The sequence below is a fragment of the Mchenga conophoros genome, linkage group LG1 (assembly GCF_057382185.1).
Source record: "Mchenga conophoros isolate Kocher_MC1m ecotype Shallow Benthic linkage group LG1, M_conophoros_male_GT1.1, whole genome shotgun sequence".
NCBI classification, from domain to species: Eukaryota; Metazoa; Chordata; class Actinopteri; order Cichliformes; family Cichlidae; genus Mchenga; species Mchenga conophoros.
The window spans coordinates 10,236,990-10,262,711 of record NC_140526.1 but is presented as its reverse complement, the minus strand read 5'-3'; the positions used below and the strand labels follow the sequence as shown (position 1 = coordinate 10,262,711).

Here is a 25,722-nt window from a genome sequence, read left to right as displayed (position 1 = left end):
GTAGGTGTCTCTCTCTCCTGAATCCAACCTGGGAACTGGTTCAACAGAAGAGGGGTCTGGAAGCTGAAGCTGTACCTCCCACTTTACTTTTAAGTACATTAGGAAAGTAAGTCTGCAGTCTTAGAGTGAGGTAAGGGGGTTATTCTGTACTGTAGTGTCTATAGCCCAGTTTGATCACACCAGTAAAATTAATACATATATTGTATGTTAAAAAATACATTTACATTTTTGTAAAGTACATTCTGAAAACATTAAACTCAACCATAGCCAAGATTATTTTTTTAAATAAAGCTGAAATCAGAAGCATAATTGAAGACTTGCTTTAACTTGCTCCCTTTAAAAACTGCTAAATTATTTTTTTGTCATTTAAATGTGGAATATTTGTAGAAGAAATGCAAATAGCATAAAATAACTTCAGAGTTTTTCACACACCATAAATCTGGATTACAATTTTGAGATCATAGTGGAAAAGAATAAAAACGTAAAAATAAAATATAGTACAAATACTGTTGATATGATTCATACAACTTGTTTCGTTGCCATTGAATAAGAGCATGGATGGTACCAGTATATTTGGTCAAGTAATTTACCTAACTATAGTTTTAATATATTTATACTTCATTTTAGTATTTCTGACTCAGTTATAAATATTTTGGACTCTTTTGTATTTTATTTTGTGATTAAAAATAAAAAAAAATAAAAAAATAAAAATAGTCTTAAAATTACAAATTTTATCAAAAATAACTATCGTTTCATGTACTTTGTTCAATAATGCATCAGGAAAACAAACCTGAAGAGTAGGGCTGGGCGATATGACCCAAAATTCATATCTCGATATTTTTTAGCTGGCTGGCGATATAAGATATATATCTCGATATATTTTTTTAAAGCCATAAAGTAAGAACAAGAAGAGAGTTCTTAGTCAAAGCTGTGTCCCAGATGTCACACAGGCACTTTTATTAACATAGAGCAGATGTACATAAAATTTACTCAAAAATAAATTATGAGCATTTATTAAATAATAATGCTCCATAAATAAAAGAAAACAATGTTGTTTTTGTGCATAACAAAAAGCTCACAATTGTGCAGTCAAAATGTAAACTAAAAGACGCTGAGCACAATAACAAAGACAGATTTCACAGCTGCTCTGTTCCCAACTTGTACTGCGTGACTGACAGCCTGGAGTTTGAAATCCGCTTCGCAACCACGTCTCTTAACAGGTGCCATTTATGGTCCTTATCCGGTTGTTCAGTGATGACGCGACGAATCCTACTTCCGGGTCTAAAGTAGTCTGCGTTTAATATGGCTTTTGTGTTGTTAACATGTTTAATGTTTTGTATTTTCTTCTATTTGATCTCAAAAAGCTCCTAAAACAGTCGGTGATCCCTGTTGACCTCCCTCGGCTTTTATTACCACTAATCATTTATTTAAGCTCAGTTTTTAAAACCTTAGGATGTAACTACAGCCCAGCCCATGCAGCAGTATATGAATGACTAACCTGGTATTGTGGATGGATTATCTCAGTTGTTCTCCTGGCTGAAGTTTGGTCCTTTTACAGCATCCTGCCATGCGATTACATTTGTTCCTGACCACCGAGAACACTCACGGTAACTTTTATCGAGTGGAAAAAAAGTTAGCTTGTTTATATTATGCTAACATAGCTGTGCCGCTAGCGGTCACGTAGCACATCATTATATACCAGCTAGCCAAACTTCAGTAACCCTGCAAACGTCACTGCTGTTTAGTTTTCTGTCTTCATTTATGCTGGAAGTGATAACAGAGCTGTACGTTTTAATTTGTTTCCAAAACCCCGCAGTCAGGACATGCTATATTGTATTTAGATAGAAGCTAGCGAGCTAACTTCCTGCTAACTTCTAACTCCGTTAAATGTCATAAATTCCGTTTTCATGGATGCCTGGATGTTAAACTCAATTGTTACACCTGGTAGAGCAGAACGCTGATCATTTTATTAAAGATGAAAGACTTTAGACAGTTTTTCAACTCTCAGTAATGCCATAGTGATCGTTTGATATATGGACCTGCAGCGGAGTTTAGACCCAGACACGGCTAGTGACGTCAGACTGAACAACCGGATACACAGTAGGGTAATACTACGTTGAAGCACAGTACGTATCACTCCGCGAGGCTCAGCCGTAATCCTCCGACAATCCATCAAGCGGTGCAGCTCCGTAGCTTACCAAAGTCGTACTAAAACATTTTTGACAGATTGCTGAGCGCCGTGTTCCGCATAAAATCGGTTCGCGGCCATCAAGCACAACCAGAATTCATACATTAGGCGCGCTGTCAACTTTTGAGAAAATGAAAGGATTTTAGTCCGTGCAGCACCTCTGGGCTGCATGGCGTTAGCGTGGTTAGCTCGTTAGCGTGGTTAGCTAGCTAACACATTGACGCCGTCCAGCCCCACGCACGGGGCGATGCGCAGTAACTCGTTAACGGAGATTTGCCGTGTCCATCTTGTCGCTTCCTGCAGGTGAAGCGATGGGGGAGGAGGGGGAGTTGTGTTCAGTGAAGGAGAGGCGAGGCCGAGTAACGTTGCGTAGAGACGGAAGTGGACGAAAGAGAGGCAAACTTGCGGCTCCACAAGTATAATTATAACGTAACATAGACTATATCGATATAAAGGATATTGTCAGATCTTATATCTCGTATAAAAATATATCGATATTTTTTAAAAACTCGATATATCGCCCAGCTCTACTGAAGAGCCTTAGTTTATATTTTGTGGCCAAACATTTCATAATGTTGTTCTTTACTGATGAAAATTTGACAGTCTGTTTGAAACTGAATAACTATGAAATGAAGTGTGTTTTAAACCCTGCATTTCTGTGTTTATTTTGGGGTTCAGCTGTAACAGTATCAGCAGGGAAGCTGCTTCTTCTCTGGCCATAACTCGTCCCTGCCGCTAGACATTTGTGGCTGACAGCTGTCTGTCTTTGACTTAAGGTGATTTCATACTAGTACAAAAGATGGACAAATTTGTCAATTTAAGTAAAGCCAGGAATATAGTCCCCACAAGGGACTAGTGAAATGTGTGACTAGTTGACTAACTGATGAAATGTTGGCACCAGAAATGCTAGTTGGTTAAACTAATCATATATTGTTGATTTCACTTCAGTTAGCTTTAAGTTTAATAAGAAAAGATCATTAGGGTGGATTGAACATGAGTCATGATTGAATTAAGCTATTTGGCAACTAGAGTTTAATGGCCCATCACAGCTGTACAGATTCCTAGTGATGACTTAGGCAAGACCCCCTGGAGTCTAGATGCTGGTGGTGGTGATGAAGACGGAGGCTTGGATGAAGTTCTTGGTAATGTGAGAGAGGCAGAGATGAGGAGCTGGTGGTTTACACGAAGGTAACCTGTAAATTTGTATATTTCATTGTAGGGCTGCACGATTTTGCATAAAATGAGAATCACGATTTTTTGGCTTAGAATTGAGATCACGATTCTCTCACGATTTTCTTTTCCAGTATAAATATTTATTGCACTTATTAACTGCACATCAACTTCGTATCAGTTGAGACTGAACATAAAAACAATAAATAAACATAAAAACAACAAATGTCTCACGTTTTGTTGTTGCCGCAAAATGTTGTACTACTTGAAATTCCGTCTCCACCATTGCTCGACGCTGCGTGTATAGAGCAGGTAGTGCAACAATAGAAAAATAGTTGCGGGACGGCACTGTGTAGCGTTTGTCTAGGGTGTTGATCATTTTCCTAAATCCCTCGTTTTGCACAGTGTTGATGGGAGCCATATCTTTGGTCAGGTGATAAGTGATAGCCTCCGTAATTTCTTTGTGCCTGCGGGAGTTCGACGTGTATAGGGAAGCGCTGTATAAGGTTCCCGTTATTGATGTTTGGGTGGTTGACCGGGACGGATTTTCTCCTGTCACTTTCTCGTAGGGCTGCTCGATTATGGCAAAAATGATAATCACGATTATTTTCACTGAAATTGAGATCTCGATTATTTGACGATATTTATTTAACCCTTTAAGACCTACTATAGAACCAAGTCCACCAGAGCTTATATTATTTTTTTACATGTTGTAGTGCCATTTGTGGGAGCATTTCAAGTTGCTATACAACTGTTATAGCCCATATTTTAATAATATGTATGCATTAAGTCCATAGTAACTACATTAATTGCAAAAAAGTGCAATAAACTACAAGAAAATTGAAAATCGTTTTTGTTTTTTTACATATATTTCTACTTGGAGAAATTTAAGAGGTTTATCCCTCAAAACTTTAAATACAAAAAAGTTGCAAAAAATAGTTTACAACAACAGGAAATTTATTTTGAGTGTCTTCATAGTTTTATTTTGGAGATACAGCAATTTTTATATACTGCAGGAAAAACAAAAAAACAATCCTATGATGCAAATTTGCAAAGAAAACAGCAGGTGCATCAAAACAAACTATTTCCAGCAGTGCAATTTGAGTTCTAAGCATCCCAGAAACTATTCAGAAAAGTCAAACATGACCAGTATAGGTTTTTAAGGCCTACAAGTAAAAAAACTACATTTCCGCGAAAATGACATCACTTCCTGTTTCGGCCAGGAAATGGCGGACATGTGATAGTTCGCACTGACGACTTTTTCTGGGAAGTGTTATGAACAGCTGATCGGATCGGCAAAGCGTGTTTCTGGAATATTATGTTTTTGTTCCTGCAAGCGCTTTTTATGCAATATTTGCAAAGCTTTATGTGGAAGGAAACCGTGACCGAGGACAAGCTGATGGCATAAGATGTAAGTACAACTCCTCCGGTTTCATATGCAAAACAAATTATTGCGCTAGCTTACACGGTTCAGGTTCTACAGGGATTTAAAAATAGTTACACAAAACGGAGCGTGCTGCTCTGACCGGATTTAAAGGGTTAACAATGACTTTAAAAAATAATATAAAATAGTGTGCAACACCACTGAAGTTTTTTTTTTTAACCTCTCTTTTCAACCAACAGCAGTCAGTCTCCTCTTCAAATAACTTCTGCTTAGCTTTCTGAGCTTCCCTCGGGTCCTCTTAATCAGCGGTCTCCAACCTTTTTTGCGCCACGGACTGGTTTATGCCCGACAATATTTTCAGGGACCGGCCTTTAAGGTGTCGCGGATAAATGAGGGAGGGGCTAATAATCGGCTCAGTCATTTTTAATGATCGTTGAAAGCCCAGATCGTAATCGTGATTAAAATTCGATTAATTGAGCAGCCCTACTTTCTAGTCATCCCTGATGTGCTCTCCGTTGTTTTTTCCCTGCTAATTTTAGCATCACACGGCACAGCTTCTGTATCACGTGGTATAAGGCTCCGCCCTTGTCATTTGTTGAGCAAGAAGAGTGAGCGCTTGTTTTCATGCAGAGTACGTCCCGGATCAAAATGCGGTACAATCGTCGTCGTCGTCTTTTTTTTTTTTTTTTTAAATCGTTGTCATTTGGAAATGAGATCGCACATAAGTATGAATCGAGATCGCGATTTTCTAACGATTAATCGTGCAGCCCTATTTCATTGTATATCTTACTGTAAACCTACTGTCATTTAATGGTCGGGCATTGCACAGCTATAAGCATTTCACCTCATGTCATACTGTGTATGGTTGTGTGTGTGTGTGTGTGTGTGTGTGTGTGTGTGTGTGTGTGTGTGTGTGACACAAATAAAATTTGAATTTGAGGGAGAATGCCTGATGAGCACTGAGTGAAAGTGCACAAAGTGGAGGCCGATTGGCTTGAAGATGGTGGGCCGAAAGATGATTGGTCCAGACCAGTGACGTCAGCAGTGAGCTTGATAACTTGGGAAAGTGGAAGTAATGAAAAGCACTGTCTAGCCTCCAAACATTCGGGTAGTACACAGATGTGTGATTACACATCTTCCTTATTGAACTTACACATAAGGTTCATTTCAAAGATGTAACACACCCACCTACCACTAGTAAGGGGTAAAGTAAGGCAGATGACTGCAGTAGTTTGACCAAAAAAATGAGTAAATTGGCACGTAGCAACTCGACAGGAGCAGTGTGTAACCACATTTGTTTGGATACAGTTTCCACTCCTTTTTGATTGTTCTCAATTTGAGTGTATTTTTTCTTTCATGTTTAATTGACTAGTAAATTAGTCAACAGGGAACCCCTGATGAGGTGTGAATTACGTTATGCCTCAGTTGGCTTGGGGGTGACGACCCGATCTTGTTAGACCTCACCATGCTCTTTTACCTTCTTTACCTTTAGCTCAGATTGCATATTAGTTTGGAAAAAAAAAAAAACAACAACTCAGTTTTATGTTGCAGCTTATGAGACGTCATAAAAATGATCTATAATTTGGATTTAACTGTTAAAATGTCATTATCTTAATATAAAGTTAAGATGCAACTAAGGTAATTCTTTTCCTTTTTTTTTTCCATTTTTGCGGGGAAAACGCTTCTGCTCTGCACTCTCGCTCTCTTCGTTTCATAGATATCTGCCATGCGCACAGGAGAAGGTAGAAATCAAAGCTGGGGGGGGGGGGGAAAAAAGTCCTCACTTCATCAAATCTTGAAGGCTGTAGGTTAACTACACACCTGCACTGTGCTTCTTGTGCATGAATGTATGTGGTTGCCTCTATGTGTGTTCCTCCTTACGCAGGCACTGGCCCTGCTCTGCCTTTGCACTGCTTCAATAATGAAGGAGCTGTAAAGGTCTGGCAGTAAGCCCTTTGCTGAGTTCTCTTCCACCTCATCCCTCCCATCCTCCCTCCCTCTCCTTCTGTCTCTCTCTCTCTCTCTCTCTCTCTCTCTCTCTCTCTCTCTCTCTCTCTCTCTCTCTGTTGCATCCTAAGGGACCTCCTCTCGGCTCCACTCTTCAGTTTGCACCGATGTTCCCATTAATGAATGGCATCATCCGGCTTGCTTGTTTTGCACAGTTCAGTTCCACTTCACTGCCTGGTGTCTGACCTGCTGTGCCATCTCTGATTCAGAGAGCACCACATCATTACTCAGAACAACCACAGCACACACTAACTCAAAAAACCTCTAGAAGGGCACTTTCAAAGCACATCCTCCACCAAGGCAAATGTCCCATTTCACAATTTTTAAGAGAGGAATTCAGATTGGTCCCCATATTAAATTGTTTCTGCCTTAGTGGAGTCTTCCAGCATGAACAAAGTCCCATGAAATTTGACTTTAGAATGAGCACATAGCCCTGAGAATGGACCATGGACTCCATAACCATTTACCATTTCCCTCGGGATGAATAAAGTATGATCAATCAATCAATCAATATAAAGTACAGACACACTGATCCCTTTAACATGCATTCTTTCTCATGACCAGGTAACTCATCTGGATGTCCATTTGTAGAAGTAGGAGTTTACAAATGAAAATGGAAACCACCCTACTGCTCAGTTGATCTATGATTGTTATGTTTATTACTTTATCATTTCAGTTGATAGTGAAAAAGTACAGTAACGCAGGGTATCCTTTAGAGTGAGCCTACATTGTGATTGACAGGTCTCCACTGAATGAATATGGTAGGGTTGGGCAATCTTCTGAATTGGTCTTGTTGCCCTCCTGTGAGATTGCCAGTAAGTGAAACCACTTGTGCAGGGACAAGTCATGCAAAGGTGGCACTGTCCAATCTCCATGTTTGTGTACTGTGTGGCTCAAACACAGAGCAAAGCTATCCAACTAGCTCGACTGCTAGCAAAATAAAGAGACACAATTGGATTTATTTTCTAATTCCAGCCTGACATGTAAGGCTATACCAGCAGGAGACATTTGTGCATATATGGTGTTGAATGATCATAACGAGCCTACCGTAATTAGTGGGCGTACATTTGTGGATATCACCTACAAAGTTAAAACTCTTAAGTCATTGAATTTGCTGCTGCTTCTTTTTTTTCTTTATGCTTAAAGTTCTAACTTGTTCCGTTCATTCTGTTGCTATGAGTATTAAATAGCTTGTCTGTCTCTCCTCCCTTCTTCAAAAGGCACCACACTATGGAGTCTTTCATTTGCAAACAGGCCCCTACAGTGAGGTAGGGGGGAAATAACTGAGTATCTCTGCAAACAGACTTTTACATTAAGCTTTAATTTAAATCAAGATAACAGACAAAGAGGTCCTCCTGCATTCTCTAGTTTTGTTCCAATGATGAATCAATGCCATGGCTACAGATGTTTTTAAAGAGTGCAGAGCTCAGGATTTATCAGAGTTGAAGGGGAAAACAGTGTTGATTGGCCAGCTGTGGTGATCAGTGATGGAGTTACCACCAATAAGAGTTATGAGTTTACCTTGAAAAATGTCATCCCTTGTTAGTAGGGGTTTTTTTTCCACATTAAAGTGAAGTAAAGAGGCTTATGTGGATTGGAGGCAAGGGAGGCAATGCTAGTTATCTTGGGCAGCATAAGAATTTACTTGCATTTGAGACTAACAGTAGACCCTCTACAGAAATATATTTGGGAGAATGCATGTGAATCAAAAATATTACAATACAAGTAGCTCAAATAGCTTTTTGATTCGACATAAAAACTAATTTTTGTAGGGAATAGATGAGTTTCCAAACTCTCCCTACACTTAAACTGTGATGTATAAATAGGGGGTAGCAAGACTGAGAAAGTTCATATAAATTATGATGCACCGTCCGTCAATTTCTTAGTCAGTTACACTTCTTGCTTGAAAAGTCCAGTTTCAAAGCAACAAGATGGCAATAGTCAAAACTGACCCTTCATGACAGGACTTCACTAACTGGTGTTGTCACATTGACTTTGTGTTTTATATTCTGTCTAGGATAGGGTCCTCTCCTCTGTTTGAAAGTGATATACAAATAGATAGCACTTCCACAAAGATAAGACCGAGTGTGTGGGGGTGTTTATGTGCGATAAGACATACACAGATTTGTTTTGAATGTCAAGAATAAAGTATACTAATTATATTAACCAGTACTCAGAAGTGAGGCTCCTTAGTTGCACTGCTGGTATGTAAAGTGTGTTTGTCAGCTACTAATTGTGAGAGTTGTCCCTCTCTGGATGGATGGTCTCTTGCTTTCATTTTGACTCCTACTCATTCGTGCATGCAAGCAGTGCTAGTCCTTGAAATATCATCTTAAATCTCACTGAGTGTCTGCCCTCTGAGCTGACACTTAAAGATGCAAGAGGGGCAAATGTCCTACTTAGAATTGCTCTCTCTCTCTTCTCAGTCATTGGCCCTGGTTGTCAAAGAGCCCAGACTAGACCATACTATGTATTCTGACCAAGTCCCAAACCCACGTCATGGCTGTTAATTTTTTTAAAAATGTTCACTCACTGGGAAAATTAGCATCATAAGCAAAGCAAACACAAAACAGAGGCCTGAGTTTATTTTCCTCAGTATGTTAATTAACAAAATATGATTTTAAATCTAGTCATCAGCATAATGAAAGACGTTATTGCTATTCACATGGCTTTAGTTTAATTAGTAACTTTAGAAACACTGCTGCGGGGCAGACAGTGCTTCCGTTTTATTTGGTTAAGTGGGTAGTAAGTCAAAGAGAGAAACAGTTTCAAATATTTACCCATTTGTGATAGTACTTCAGGAGTTAAAAACAATACTGTTTAATGTAAAATCAATTTCCTCTTTTTTTTCTCTTTTGCTTTATTAGTGGAATTTAGACAAAGGCCTGACATTTACTCTGGACTCATACTTGGATGTGAATCACATAAGGTGGCTGTAGACATCTTTTCTCTATACCTCACATTCCTGCTTTGTCTCCTCACAGTCACCCCCTAGTGTTTAAAACTGACATAGCTAGATGATTACGTCCAGCATACTATACCTATATCCCATCTGCGCCCAAAAGGCTTTTTGTTGGAATTAAGAATGTCTTTCAGCGCTAAACTTGTTTAAATAAAGGAAGAAGTCAAATAGTGCATTGCACAAACACAAGGATATATGGTCTTTCTTTATGAAAGCCTGTTGGATCTGTTGTTGTGCTTCTAAGGAGTGTAGCATGATTACATTTATAAAGCCTGTCCTTCAATTTGCTGGACCTATTAGTTAGTTAACTGTATCCAGTACATTTAGTGTTGTATTTGTACTGAAATAACCCTGATGTAAAGATCATGCAGTCTGTTTGTTTGTTAAAGGATGGAGGAAAGAAAACGTCCTTTTCGGCTTTGAGATCCTGGTTTACTTGCACGTTATCTATAATTATCTTCACAGATGCATACATGTGCACACACAATGCATAGTGTGCTGACAGTGTTGTTTCTCCTTAGGCTAGTACAGTTTTCATGCTCATTCACTTCTTTTGGGTGTGTTGGGTTTATTGAATGGTTAACCCAGTGGATGCAGCATTATAATTATCTGTATTATACTAAATGTTTTGAACTAATAGTAAGATGAAAGTGGCCTGAACAACTCCCATGTGACCAATTGTTATTTCTAGCTGCAGCATCACCTTTTTAAAAACACCTACATTACAAGCATTTTGATGGTTTAACACATTTCACACTTGCAGAAGACAGAGAAACGCTATGTCTAATTTAAAGTTTATTAAAAATATTCAAAGCTGGCTTCTTCCTGGTTTAAATGTTTAGGGAGTGACTCAGAATATAAGAACAACTGGCACATAGTTCAGGCAGCGACTTAAGTGAGGTCTCTCAATTTCCCTCTTAAATTTCACCATATGAAAAAGAAAAATACATTTTGATCTTAAGTATATTAAACCCAGCTTAGAAGGTCCTTGTGAAAAATAGCAGTTCTGGTGTTTGTTTGTTTTGTTTTTTCTTTTGGAGAAAGCCAAAACCTCTTTCATTGGTATCAATGTTTTGTTTTTGTTTGTTTTTTAAGTTTAAATATTTGCAAAACAATTTCTGTTATTCTAAACTAGAACACCTGTTTGGAAGGTGAATGAATAACCTGCCCATCTCCTTTCAAAACATACAACCTGGCTGAAATTAAACAGTCATGGTCATCCAGAATTTTTCCAGACTGAGGTGGAGGTAAGAACACAAATAACAGGTTCAGCTCAAGCAGTCATCAAGTGGTCTTTACTCTGTGAGCTCCCTAGTTAAAAGGTCCATGTCATGTTTCATTGTGCACATGGGATTGTAGTGCATTGGCAGTGTGTTAGATGTCTATGGGCAGCTACAAACTGCCCATCTACCTGTAGAAATCATTAGATAGGGGCAGTATCAGAAGTATGTGGTAAAACCGGTCTGTGGGCTACTCTTGCTTGTGCTATTGTTGGTCCATCAGCCAGCCACGGAGAAAAGCGAAGTTATAAACATACAACGAGCTGAAATGAAACAGTGTTTTAAAGCAACAAAATGAATCCACTGCAACTAGGTTTCTACTTTCATACTTTTATTTCTTTAACTTTGGAGTTTTATTGGGGGGTGCTTTTTCCATTCCGGTTAAATGCCACTATCACTCCCTTACTTGTTCTGTTAAATGCAATGCATGTCATCCATATCCAGCAATGAGCAGTTGGGATTTTGGAGGACTGCACAAGTGTACGTTTGCAAGTGTACGTGGACAAATCACAGGACCATACGTTTAGCACAAGAAGGCAGGTAACTATTTGGTGAATTCACTACAGGTGATTTTATGTGTTCATTCACTTGCAACTTAAGTGGACTATCTACTTCTGTGCTACAAAATGAAATGAAAATAGTAGATAGATATAATAGAATATTGTGAATTGATTCTCATTAAATTTTGAAGGCTGGCTTTGTTTTCCAAGAAATGCATAAATCATTATATTGTTGAGGCCTGTTTAAACTTTCTTTCTTTTTTTGGCTAAAAAGAAAAATGGTTAAACAGGACACCATCCATTTTCATCATAGCATGTCTAATTCAGAATCATGGCAAGGATAGATTGGATCTAGCATTGGTCACTGAAGACAAAACAAAATCACACAGTTAAGTCTCCGCTACAGAATAGCTGTCCTTGATTTTGTGTGTATTTTATTTTTAGCTTGAGAACATGGCAGTAAACTTATTCACCAGTGAAAACCTCATTATATGAAAGAAGTAGTGTTTTATCAATCACCTTTTCAAATTTAATTCTTAAATAACATTTAAAAATGTGAAGTGTGTGCGTTGTCTATTCCAGTGCAGCCTTTTTTTCACCCCGCACAGTGTTGTCACTGACACTTGGTGTCATTGCATTTGAGCTGGATAAGGAATTAATTTTTGGGATATGAGAGTAACAGCTGGCTTTTGGCTCTAGAGCCTCGTGGGTGCTAGCCATCTTGTCATTTACAGCCAGTGCATTGCTAGCTCTGAGCTCTCCATTTTCTTAATGGTGAGTTGGTGGAGACTCTCATGGTGGTTCAGGCAAGAAATGAGAGCAGTAGCGCACTAATACAGACCCTTTGATGAGGAAGTAATGGAGTGTTCAGCGACAGACACCTGTGCCTCTGCAGCCACGCTGCTTCTCTATGCGCACACACATTTTTTTTTTCCACCCGCTTCCTTTTACCAGCTCTGCTACTCCCCTCCCCTTCTCTACTTCCCTCCCCTCTTCCTTTCCCCTCCCTCATCTGTCCTAAAACGAAGCCACTCCCCTTGTACAGAGCTGCCAGGCTTGTTTGCATATTAACTGTCTAGTTGCCAAGGAGCTGTGGCTTCATGCCATGTGACTGTTGAAGCATGTGTACGTTGTTGACTGCTATACTTTTTTTTTTTCCCCTTGATTTTTTAAAATCTAGTCCGGGTAGAAAAAACATTTACCATGGAGCAAAAATGTTTCATTAAAAGCAACATAGTTACTGAATCTGGTTTTAAATGAGGCATTATTCCGACTCTCTGGAGGCTTGTACCAGGTTATTTTATTCTTCAAATACTTGATGTTTTTTTTCCTGAAGATAAACCATTGTGGGATGTACAAAATTGCATACTTGTGTAAACCTGTGGCAGTTAAAGTAATGAATGACAAAGTTTCTTTATTTTTTCACTGTTGCAGTTTAATGAGGACTGTGAGGAGACTGTATTTTTAGTTATGTTTATGTTTGTCTAGGGTGGATTGAATATATGACTATGCAATATGTGACTGTGAACTCATTACAATGTGAGTGTGAGTGTGTGTGTTGTCGAGTCATCCTTGGGGAGTGTAGCCTGGTGGACATTATCTGACAATAGATTTGTTTCGCTTGGAGATAATGCTGTTGCTCTGCTCGCAGCAAGCATGTGGTCTGCTTTAAAGTCCAAACTCCAAGGCCTGACTTGGCAGGTTGATACAAGGCACGCTGCTGCAAACACTTAGAAAGGAATATTGCTGTGCACACATGGCTGTGATCTCTGTAGAAAAGACAATATAGAGCTTTAAGAGCAAACCAGAGGGAGATGGTGTGAGAATTTCTAAAGCCACTGCTATAACAACACCCCCATTTACACACATACAGATTTTGAATAAGGCTGTTAGAATATGTGTACAACATGGAGTGTAAAGCCATATTGTATTGTAACCTCAACACACTACCCCACACATTTCACACCATAAACTCACAACCCATGTGAGGAGGATCGGCATTTAATAATATAATAAGTTATATATAAAGTAACACTATATGGGATGTGTTCCTGCCTGGAAGTCTGACTCCTTGCTTCCTAGGATAATGTCTTACTCTGCGTTTTATTTACTAATGTCTTCACAACCGCCATGCAGCTTGTGTCACCCTGACCGGTCAGATGGCATGTGTTTCAAAAGCTGTTCGTGTTTTGAATTGTGGTAATTATTCATCCCATGAATGCAACCATTTAGTCCTTTAGTTTCTTGGTGTCTTAGATTTGGCCATTAGAATAACTTCTTTTTTAGAAACGGCATGAAAAGTGTGTCCTTCCTTGAATTGAACTGGACAGACAACAAACTGTGTTGTGTGCAGCTGCATTTGAAATTGACTTTGTGTTGTGTGGGAAGGATATTGGTTTACCTTGTTTTGCACAGTAAACACAGACTAAAAACAGCTGATGGCGTCCGTCAGTAGCTCAGGCCTAACCCAGTCGTTGGGGGGTATTGTACCTGGCGTCAAGCCAGCCTGTGTCTAAATAATTCCCAATACCATGTGCCAGGCTGTGCACATGGACCCTACATTGTGCTGTCAGGAGTTCCCTGAAAGGCCTTCTAGCTCAAAGAGTTTGTGGTTCACAGGAAGAGCTCCATGTCTTGGACACATCCCAGCTTCCACTCTTGGTCACCCCTCCCCCAAGACTCGTAGCAGGGTGACCTGGCTTTGACCCGGTAAAAGTGTTTGAATTCACCGCTGGAGACAGTGTAGGCTGTGTGTGCCAATTTAATTAGGAAGTTGAAATCTGTTATACTCTGTTTGTATGAGAAATTTATTTTTAGCCTTTGGAAATTTGTTTTTCTGTTTGTTCTTCTGTCTCTCTTGGAATCTGCTGTTCTATTTATAAATCAACATATCACTATCAGTAACCAATATGAGGAAGTGAAAAGCTACGATGTTGACAATCTGTGGCGTGGGAGAAATCCAGTACTTTGGGGGTTAAGTTGTGAAAGTTAATGTAATAACTGCTAGCACCATCTGCTGGCCTACTTCCTTACAAAGAGAGAGAGAGAGAGAGTGAGTAAGAGAGAGAGAGAGAGAGAGGGAGAGAAAAACGAGTCTGGGTTTTAACGACATCTCTAATATTCATGCTGATGCATTTTGCTGCTTTGTGCTTTCATTTTCCGTCGCTCTGCCTGCCAGAGTCTCGAGCTCGCCACACACGCCCGAGCCAAGGAGAGGGGAGGGCAGCGAGGGAGAACAAGGAAAAAGATAAGTGGGGGAGAAAGGAGGAAAAAACAATCAGCCAAACAAGCGAGCAAGATAACACAAAAAAGGCTTTTGTGTGTAATAAAAGGAGTAACCTACCTTATCCCAGCTGGTGAAGAAGACGAGGAGAGGCACAAAAAGAGAAACGACTAAGCGGGAAGAGCAAGAAAGAACAAGAAACAAGAGGGTGAAGGCTCAGAGAGGCACTGAGTGCACTCACGAAAGGCAGGCAAAAAGAGGAATCAATGAGAGGGGAGGAGAGAGGAAGGAAACTCTGACACACACACACACAGAGTGAGTGAGGGAGACTTGGGTGAAGCCGGACGACAGTAAAGCAGCACACAGCAGCAGAATGAGAGCTTCCTGGACTGCCACGCACCTCCTCTACCGCCAACAGCGCTGCTCCCCCATCACCCTGTGAAGAGACAGGCGAGGGTGAGAGAGAAAGAGCGAGTGGGAGAGAGAGAGGAGAGAGAGTGAGCTCCCATGCGCTCCTCTTGAGCCCTGCCTGCTGGGGGAGGAGGAGACGAACAGATCCGGCGCTCTTGCACTGCCCGAGGAGAAGAGCTGACCGGGAAGGAGGAGGGGAGGCAAACGAGGAGTGAGGGAGGGGAGGGGGGGACACACGGCTCAAGGAAGAGTGAGAGACAAACGAAAAGGAGAGAGTGAGTGTGTTTGTAACAGAAAGTGTGAGTGAGCAACGGAGAGAGAAGAAACCCAGCGAAAGGGCAAGGCTTTTGTTAGCCGGTTGGAGAGGGGGAGGAAAGAGGAAGGGAAAAAAAACACCATGTCTACAGTGAAGAGGCCAAGAGGAAGGGTAAGTGAGCTGTGCTGAGAGCTGGGAGGGAGGAGGGACAAGGGGGAGGAGGAGGGGCCGGCAGGAACTGAACAACCTCCTCTGCTACTGGCTCATGCTGCACTGCCGCCATCTTGAACTCATTGCTGCTTTTTTCCCCTTTCCCTCTATATTCATTTGCTTTGCTGTGCTGGACCTTAGCATGGTTTACTGGATGTACAGTATTTTCCCCATCCCCACTGTCCAATCATACATCACTTTTCATTCTCAGTTGAATTCTGCTGCCCTGTTCTGTAGTTTATGTACAGTGTATGGTGTGTGTGTGTGTGTGTGTGTGTGTGTGCGTGTGCGCGCATGTGTTTGTGCCCTCTATGAGTTGAGCCTGTCAGTCACCAGAGACCTCACTACATGTGGAAATGAGAGGGTGGGAGCGAGGGAAAGGTGTCCGGCCCAAATGGAGCTTACTCTACCTTTTCATTAGCTGTAATAGTCCCTGCCGTTTTCATGGGACTGCGTGCTGCTAGAGAGATTGAAATCACTGCAGTGCTGGCAGGCTGTAATTTCAGTTATTTATAGATGTATTACACAGCTGCAGTGCTCTCACTTTTGGTGCATTTTATCTTTTCTCTCTCTCTCCCTTGCGCTGCCTTTCTGATAGAAACCTGTTTTCATATTTAGTCTTCCTCTTTCCTACCTCTTTCATGTGCGTTCATGTTCTTCCGCTCTTAAACATTACTTTCTACTCCTCCCTCTGTCTCTCTCTCTCTCTCTCTCTCTCTCTCTATTTTCTTTCTTTTCACCAATAACTTAAATGAGAACATTCCAGCATGATCTGGTAAATTTCCTCCTAATAGCCTCAGCGGCGTGGCACACGTGAAAATCATAATGCAGCTTTTGTGTGTATGTGTGTATTTTTTTCTCCCCACTTCTTCCAAATGAATTGCTAGTTATTCAGTTCCCTCCCCCACTTTGTCAGTGAGGTTCAAGCTAATTCTCTTTATTTAGCTAGCAGTGTGGAAAAAAAGCAACCAGCCGCGCCTGGGCCATGTAGGCATACGCAACACATTTTTAGATTAGGTCATCCATTTATGGGTTCCCTCTCTGCTGGGCTTAAAGCCCACCACAGGGTGCTTGTGTAGTCATAACCGCAGTCACGCCATCTATTATGCACATATTATCATGTATCAGGCAGGCTAGATTATTTATGTCTGCGAGGCTCACTGTGACCTGCTACATTGAACCAGTGTTTAACCCTCCGTTTGAAAAGCTTACTTGAGCCAAAAGAATTTCAGTTGACTTTTGATGTCACATGGTTTCAGAGTTCAGACAGAGGGTCGTCTGCCCTTGATCTAAATGAATTCTTGGAGGAAACATTGGCCTTTCATCAAGCTCAGTGTCTACTAGTAGAGTAGAGTTAAAGTGAGCATCATGCAGAGCATGGCAGGTCCACCCCCCACCCCCAGCTTTTGAGATGGGGACAGCAACAAGCTCTGCTGCCGGAGTGCTTCACACAGCCTTGAGAAGGTTCTGTTTTTCTGAATGAGTGATATTTTCATTCGTCACACGAATGCACCCTAGTATGTTGCGAATTCATAGAAGGCTGGATTTTAACATTTAGTTTCTTCCTTGTTTTAGACCTTGTTTCATATTTATTACATTCAGCTGCTTACTGTACAGTAAAATGGCATCGCACTGTGCTTCCACGATATTCTATGAAGGAAACAATATTTCGATTGTGTTAGCTGAGCTGTGTGACTATAGTGGATCCACATGCTGAATGCAGCTATAAATACAAGCAGTGGTATTAATGGCTTGTTTTGTTTTGTTTTTTTAATAAATGCTTATGGTGTTACAAAACAGGAAGATGTTTTGAACAATATCTTTTTTTCCTTTTTTTTTTTTTTTTTTTTTTTTAAATTGTTTGTTACCAAACCTAGTGACAACACACCTATATAAGTAGAAATGCATAACCTGTAAATGGCTGCAGGCTGTATCAGTACATCCACATTGTACCTCATTGGCTTTGTAATCTGTTATATGCATTATGTAAATTAAGGCTGATGTTGTTGTTTTTTTTTGTTTTTTTTCCTGTTTTGCATTTTTTATTTATTTTTTGTGAGTCAGTGTTTTGAAGCTAGTATTTGGACATTTGTTTTGTTATTAAGCTTTTTCTTTTTAAAGATCTTTGCATCACTAGATTTTTCTAAGGTGCAGCTTTTTGTTTCGAAGGCTCGATGACATCACACACCTTTTACAGTACCATGCTCACTATGTTTCTGTTTATTTTTCTCTTTGACCATAGCCTCGAAAGAACGCTAATGGTCCCGGAAGCCAGATACGGGTCCTCAGTCCCCCAATGAAGAGCAGCTCATCCTCGTCATCATCCTCTTCATCTTCCTCTTCATCTTCATCCAGCTCCTCATCAGAGAAAAGGGTTCCACGGAGGACGCATCATCAGATGGATTCAACTCCACAGGACAAGCAGGAGAAGGCAAATAGGATAATATCAGAGGCTATTGCAAAGGCTCGGCAAAGAGGGGAGAAAAACATCCCAAGGGTTATGAGCCCAGAGAGCTTCCCCAGCTCTTCTTCGCAGTACAAAGCCCACCGTGATCATGAGCACAAAGGAAATGGGAAGGCACGGTCCAAGGAGAAGGCCTGCAGGAAAGCTTGTATTGTACCCTCCTCCAAGCCCAAGCAGAAGGCCAAGATCGGGTATGTAGTCACAACCATTAATGCTCAGCTATAAACTGCTGCAGTGCGCTGTTGCTTTGGCAAAAAATAATCCACTAAGCATCGCTTTGATCTCATGTCTTTTAACTCAACTCATGCTTTAGTAACAGCGGCATTTCATGAGCCCGTATGCGCAAGTAACATGTGCCACTGATTAACTATCTGTCATTATACTTAATATACAAAAGACAAAGAAATCGTAGCTTCAGCGTTTCAGAATTCAAATTAGGATTTTTAAAAAATTGTATAGCAATAATATACACCACTTTAATATGTAAATAGGATAAACAATACATTGAGACAGAGATTCATATAAAATGAAAAGTTACAGGACCAAATCTTACATATTGGAAAGCTTATGTCAGCTATTGTATTTTCTATAGATTATGTAGTGAAAAACATGTTAACATTATTGATCACTATTTTGTCACTACTGGAAAATTGTTAAACACATAGCTTGCGTTCAGTAAAAGTCACGTTTATGTTGAGGCTCTTCACTTCACTTCATCCACATCCACTTTTCTAACAGTTCCCACTGAAGCTTAGGAATTTAAAGGGATGGTTTAGAGTTTGAAACTATTACATATTTATGATGATTGTTCTAAATGTTTGATTTAAGAGCCAGTTTAAAAAGAGCAATTTTCAATAGGGGGAAAAAAATTTTTTCAAGTTCCCAAGTCACAGATCAGTAAGTTTAAACTTGAATTAATGTTACTATACATGTACTTTGTCTTTTTCTGACTTAAGGTAATTCCTTCTTGCTATTTGCATCAATAAAGCAGCAGCATTTGACTGATTTTAGGTTCTTGTGCATCGGTTGATTTTTATTGGTACATTTCTACATTTATTTTCTGCCTGTGGTTGCCAAGATGGAAGCTCAAAGTTCAACAGACTTTACTGCACGCCATAACAATAAACCAGGCTCAGTCATCAGCATAGACATGGGAGGAGCACACAAAGACTCCATTTACATGCAGGACAGTGCTTCTTAGTATGTTTTTGTGAGTAGTGCTGATGTAAAGATACCTTAATCTGTCTCCCATCCCCCCGTTTTTAACTGCTATAAGCAGTATGTAGCTCTAAGCCACACCCAGCGCAGCCTGTTAAGATATCAGCTGGTGCAGATGTGAATGCAAAGGCAGGGAACTGAAGGAATGGGGGAATGTTTAAATATATCACATTGTACAGCTAGAAAAAAAAAAATCACTATTGGTTTTAAAGCAGCACCCACATTTGAAACCTAGCGTGAGAGTGGCTGGAAATGGTCAAACTAAATATCTGGTTGGCTGCGGCCTTGGTTAATAATTAGATGAGGTATGCTGAGGGAGAAAATCTGTAGCACATAATGAATTTCACATGTCCTGTGTGTGAAAATGACAAAGTTTTGGAAGTGCTAATGTTTGGGAGAACAGTGAGATGATGGAGGCATCAGTCATTGTGATACAGTCTGCCTACACTTTCAGGTTTAGTTGGAGGTAGGTGTCTGTTGGTGTTCACATTAAGTCATGTCTCAGCTCCATGATGAGCTCCATGAGGTTTGTGGATGTGATTGAATTTTTGAACAAGCTCAGGTGTGATCTTAAAATGAAAGCGTTGTTTGAACTTGTTATTTATCTTTGACTTTTAAGATCAGGAAGCTTCACTCATATTGGTTAGAGAGTGCACACCCAGATCTTTTACTCTTCTAACCACCTTGCATCCGTTGAGACAGTTCTTAAAACCATCAGTATGTAATCAAGTGCAGTCTAAGACTTGATGGCTTTAAAGGACAGCTAACCGTGTGTTTGCAGTCTGTCATTTAAATGTGTCACAGATAACAGTCATTGTTGTTATAAGCTAATGAGCTAAGTAACCCAAGCAACCATACCTGGGGTAAATGTTGTTTTAAAAAACAAAAAAACAGTCAGACCAAAATACAGTCAGTGATATAGACCACATTTTATAGCACCCATTTCTTCATGTATTCCAGCCATTTTGAAAAATGAAGTGTATTCAGGTCAGATGATGGACCGGTCATCTGACTAGAATGACCATACTGAGAAATTTATAAAGTGCACGACATTTCAAATTAGTTTGACTGCTTTGCTTTATTATTTGCTAAACATTACATGACATTACTATGCCTTAATTAATCATATTTTGGGATTTAAGCTATTTAAGCTATTAAAATTGCTCTTAAATATGTTAAGCTGTTAAAATGCAAAAGACTTTGGTGCGAACACGGCAGTGACGTATAGCTGTCTGTATATGACAAGAGGTTTGTAGGAGTGTGTGAATGTTTCCTCTGAGGTGTGAAGATTCATAGCTAAGAAAATCTTGAGGCTAATGGAGCTTTTACTTTGCTAATTAGCAAATAAAGAACAGACAAATTGGAGCGGATCTTTTTCAAGAGCTCCACTTAATGATGCTGCTTGAAGACTCAAAAACCAAAATAACTGTGACTCTTGATGGCCATGTTGATATAAACAAAGACACTTACAGGAATAGAATGTGCATTCACCTAAATCCAGCAAGTCCAGTTTAACTGAGACAGGCAGGTGTAGACCTTGAATCACGAAGTCAAAACATGATCCGCCACAGTCTCACAGCACTCTAATCATAAACATAAAAACTAAAACCCATTGTCCTGAGCACTGGATGGCCTGATTTTGTCATAAATACCATTTTCAACACCCACTTTTTTTTTCTAAACAGTAATGAAGTAAATGTATTATTGCAAATGCACAGGGAGTGACTACTTGTTGATGAAAGACAGAAAGGAGAAAACTTTCCAGGCTAACAAAACAAACATACCAGCTATAAAAGACTGAAGTGACTGGCACTGTTGTAACAGTTACAGTGTTTATTTTCATTTTTGCATTGTACATTTTGACTATGGACTTGTAGAACTACTTCACAGGGCCTATCCATAATAGTGTTCTTGCATTAAGGCTATGAATGGCTGTATTTCTGACTGTGCCTTGGCCTCTTGCCCAGGTTGACTCTTGGTCTGGCAATAAAAGCCCAATTCTACACACATTTGCATACATTCAAGAGTACACAATTAATTATAGATATGTTGTATAATGCATAGTCTGTTTACTAGTTCTTTCTTTTTTTGTGAAGAAGATTCAGTTTCTATTTTTGCTCCACACAGATGCAGTTGGAATATGTTTATATATGTACAGGGAGGGGTAGATCTGTTGCACTTGTGATGAAGACTGCGGTGATTGAGACTATAACACGAAGCGTCTTTTCTGTATTCATAGTGGAGAGAGTCCTGTTTATATGCATGCACCACCAAGGATCTCCACATAAAATATTAATGTATACCGACTGCAGAGGTACTAACCTTCCGCTAAAGTCATTAATTCAGGCTCTGCTCTGTTGAGGGTGTGTGCTTGGCTGTGTTCTGAAAGCTGGAGGTTGTGTGTATTTGGTGCTGTTTGAGTATGTGCTCACTCTTCCATCGCATCGTCTGACTGTTCTTTAAGCAGGGAATTGGATCCCACGATAAGACCATTACCCTAATTGTCGGTATACTTAAGGCTCTGTTTCTCTGAGACCACTATACTGTCATCACTACCTATGTTTCTCGGAGAATCAATTCTGTTTAATGCCTAATAAGTGTCCTCTGGATTACTTGGATAGTTTGCTCACCAGATGCTTGGAAAGCAAATTGGGGGGTCATACAATCATATGGAAAATCTGCCTGTCTGATGAGAATAAATAAATTAATGCAGCCGATTAAAATATGGGTGCAACAGCCGCTGTGACAGGTGGACATGACAGATATCCAAGAAAAATCAAACCGGAGAACAAATGTTACATATTTGTTATCTTTGTCTTGGCTAATATGCTTCAGTATCAAATGACTCTTCTTATCTGGGGATTTTTAATGAAACTATAGCCCAACAAGAATTTCCCAACACTAATGTCCTAACTGATGTCCTACTTTGGGAAAACAAGATGTGGTACATTAAAATCAGCTATTGGGGAATTCTAGAGACTAATTTTCAACTTGGTTTATAACCGTCTTAATAATTAAATTGACTTTAATCACTATGACTGCTGAATATTTATCAAAGCTTAAACATAGACCATTAGATCCCACAGCATTTAGGCAAATCAGACACATCATCATGGAAGCTCTTATGCTTTGCTGCTATAAGGTGCGATAACCCTGGGGAATCATTTCAACTGTTAGTACTACAGGTGTTTATGTTGAATCTTCAGATTCACTCGTTTGTGGCGTTTTTTGTTTTAATCAAAAGGGCGTTACTTAAGCACGTATTTGTGCCTCAAAGATATATCATACCATAATATCATACATAAAATTGCTTGTGGTATGCTTTGGAAATGACAGACCGTAATAGTAAAACAGATTAGTGAGTTAACCCATCATTGTAAAATAGTTCATTTTTAATTATAAAAGCTTTACTTGCTTTCAGCGTGACATGATGGACTGACCCTAAAAGATGTTGTGGACAGGATGCCTTTTTCAGGGTCACCATAGGACCTGCATATCCTGTTTTTAATATTGTGTAAATACACCTAATCTTAATAAACAGGACTAGGGCACTGATAGATTTTTCTTTTCGCTTTTCAGCCAGAATTTTATAAATTTAAATATTAACCAACATTATCTACTCTAAGGAGAGGAGGTGGTTATTTTACTGGATAGGCTTGACCGATCACGGCTCTCTGTAGGCTGGAATGTGCTTTTCTGTGCAGCCTACCTGCTGAAAAATACCCTCAAATAATTATCAGATGAAAGCAGTGTGCTGCTCTTTTTGTTCCACCCTCCCCCTCCTCTTTACATTTTTTTTCCTAATATAAATTTGGTTCAATCAGCATGCTCAAAGCTGTGCATCCAATGCTTCCTGTGAGCAGGCATGTTATAAATATGCTGATACTACAAAGCAGCAGGGTAGTAGGAAAATATCAAACAAAATGGTGCTTGTGAGATCAATTACATGATAGAAAATGGAGGTTTAAGTCTAGTGTATGTGCTGCAGCGTATAGCTGTTCATATTTCAATGCTTGCCTGCTAGCTGTCTAATCTCTTCTCCCTCACTTTTTTCATTAGGGAAAGCTAAAGCTGGTTTTTTTTTTTTTTTTTTATTGTTTTCCTAGTTAATCCCTTGCAGGGTGCATTTTTGTGCGTGTTCACATGTGCAGGCATGTGATATATAAACATTCTGGGGGTCTGTGCATGTCTTAATGCAAACTCAGATGTTCTTATATATGTGTGTGTGTGTGTGTGTGTGTGTGCGTGTGTGTGTGTGCGTGCGTGCGTGCGCGCGTGTGTGTCTGTCTGTGTGGAAGAGAGAGAGGCTACTACCCATTTTTAATTTAAAAAAAAATATGTTTGCTGTATAAAGCAGAAATCCCATGAGGCCATGTGCTCTGCGCTGATATAGTATTTGTGTTTTAGAGGGTGCTTGATAGAGCTGCTGCTGCTGCTACTGTTTCCAGTTGTTTGCTATGTGGTACTGAGATTATAGCCTTCCATTCATAAGAAGGGGGATTTCCTGAGAACGACCTGCACTGCTGTGTCAATAAGCCCCTCAGGATAAGAAACGCACACAAACACGCAGCATACTTAACGGCATTTTTGAGTATAATTCGTTCACTCAAAATCATAATTTTCTGAGGTAGGCTATCTAATAGGTGAATACTGTTCCTCCGACATGCTGAAATGCCTCATTGCAGTTTTGGCTGGCAAAGCACCATCAGATCTTGATTCTATTAAAATCAAACCCTCACTCATGCACTCTCACTGGCGGCATGCCAAGTAGGACAGGACAACACTGGGGGACAAGGGATGGGGTTATTTGGCACAATGGGGGAAAAGCAGCCAAGAAAGCCGAGCAACTAGATTATTACTCTCAGGAAAAAGCTTGTGATAGCCTATCATCAGTGATACAGAGTAATGTCAGATCAGGGACAACTGTAGTCAAATTAAAGATGTAGGATTATGTCTTGAACATGGCCTTGTAAAATTTGGAATCTTTATCAGGAACAAACATTTCCACCCAGCAACTCTGGGCGGAAATGCACCATAAAGTACAAATATAGGAAACAAAAATGAGTAGAAGTGGTGTCCTCTGCAACCATAGTGGTTATCACATGTCAAGAAACATGACATGGTTGCCAAAGTTATGAAGTCACCTTCTGATATCAGTTAGTTTTAATGGACAAACTATTCATCGAATAATGTTTCGGAGGGTTGGTCTGAAGGTCATTTGTTTTGCTCAAGATTGGGAAACATCAGTGAGAACAAATTTAATAATTTGAAATGGTTTTGACCCGATTGATAAAATTCAACATGAGAAATTGCATCAATATAGAGTTGACTGTTGGTATTATAAGATAATTATTTGTTTAACACATGCCACAGAGACTTTGTTGCAGACAGTTTCTTCTTGTGTTCACTTTCTCATAAATTTGGCATTTTCCTTCAATATAAAAAAAAACAAAACTCTTTTTACAGCTGTCTCTTTGTCTGGTCAGGCTGTTAGGCATTTTGAATACTTAGGAGAATGAATAGAATTTTTGTAATTCAGTGGTTTTCATGCTGATCTTTTAAAGTTCTTTGCATCAGGGAGAACTAACTACTACCCAGAAGAGTCTGCTTTTGTACCACTTTTTGTTGACTTCAAAGTCTGAGTTTATTCCCTGTCATTTGAGTTACCATATTTCAGCTTGTGGGAAGGCTATCCAGTCAAAGGGAGAATGTGCATTAGTATTGATGTTAGTAAATCTTTGGGTGGTCCTGTGTATCAGCCACATAAGCGGTGGAACAGGATGTTACCATCACTAAGATGTGGGTTTTGTTTTTTGTGTGTGCAAGTGTAGAATCTATTTTTCATTACTATGGCATCTATGTAAATCACGTGACTCTCGTAAATGCCATGCACACATGCAGCAGATGTCGATACAAATGTATCACACCGGCATCCGTATTTTCTGTCTTCACTTTCTGGCTCAATTGATGTTTCTACAGTCCTCAAGTATCTTGCTTCACAGTTCAAGTTTTCCCATATGGGGGTCAGAGAGATGCTTTAGCCCTGTTATGTGCTGTTAGTTGCCGAGCTGCTAAATGGTGATGTGACACTGCTATTCAGCAAGACCCATATCACAGCCAGCTTTTATTTAGTCAACGATAAACATTGTGTTCAGTCCCATTTAGCTACTTTATTATCATTATTATCAGTATTGTTTTTGTGTTGTTTCATTTTGGTTTTTGTCTTCTTTTCTTGGCGTCAGAGCTGGAAACTTTCTTTTTTCTTCCACTGTGTCACTCTGACTTGGCATATATCTTAGCCATTTGTAGCGTTAGTAACCATGTACTGGTGTTGTTTTCACAGGAAGTGATGTCATGAGGAAGATTTAACACCCACATAGCCAAATACACTCCCAAGGGCATGTTGCATGGCAACCATAAAGTGTCATTGTCAAGAGGATTTGTGAGAT

General features: G+C 39.8%; 1 protein-coding gene across 5 annotated transcripts in view; it reads left to right on the top strand.

The window, feature by feature from the left end:
• chd9 (chromodomain helicase DNA binding protein 9) overlaps positions 1 to 25,722 on the top strand; it is a 77,738-nt gene that overhangs the window by 15,186 nt on the left and 36,830 nt on the right. For 4 of the 5 annotated variants that reach the window (XM_085252847.1, XM_085252730.1, XM_085252793.1 and 1 more), the window contains one exon: positions 17,834 to 18,246. In XM_085252847.1, the coding sequence (XP_085108973.1) occupies positions 17,834 to 18,246 (413 nt within the window). Of the gene's footprint in view, positions 1 to 14,515; positions 15,553 to 17,833; positions 18,247 to 25,722 lie in introns of those variants that run through there. The other variant, XM_085252923.1, reaches the window with a different exon arrangement.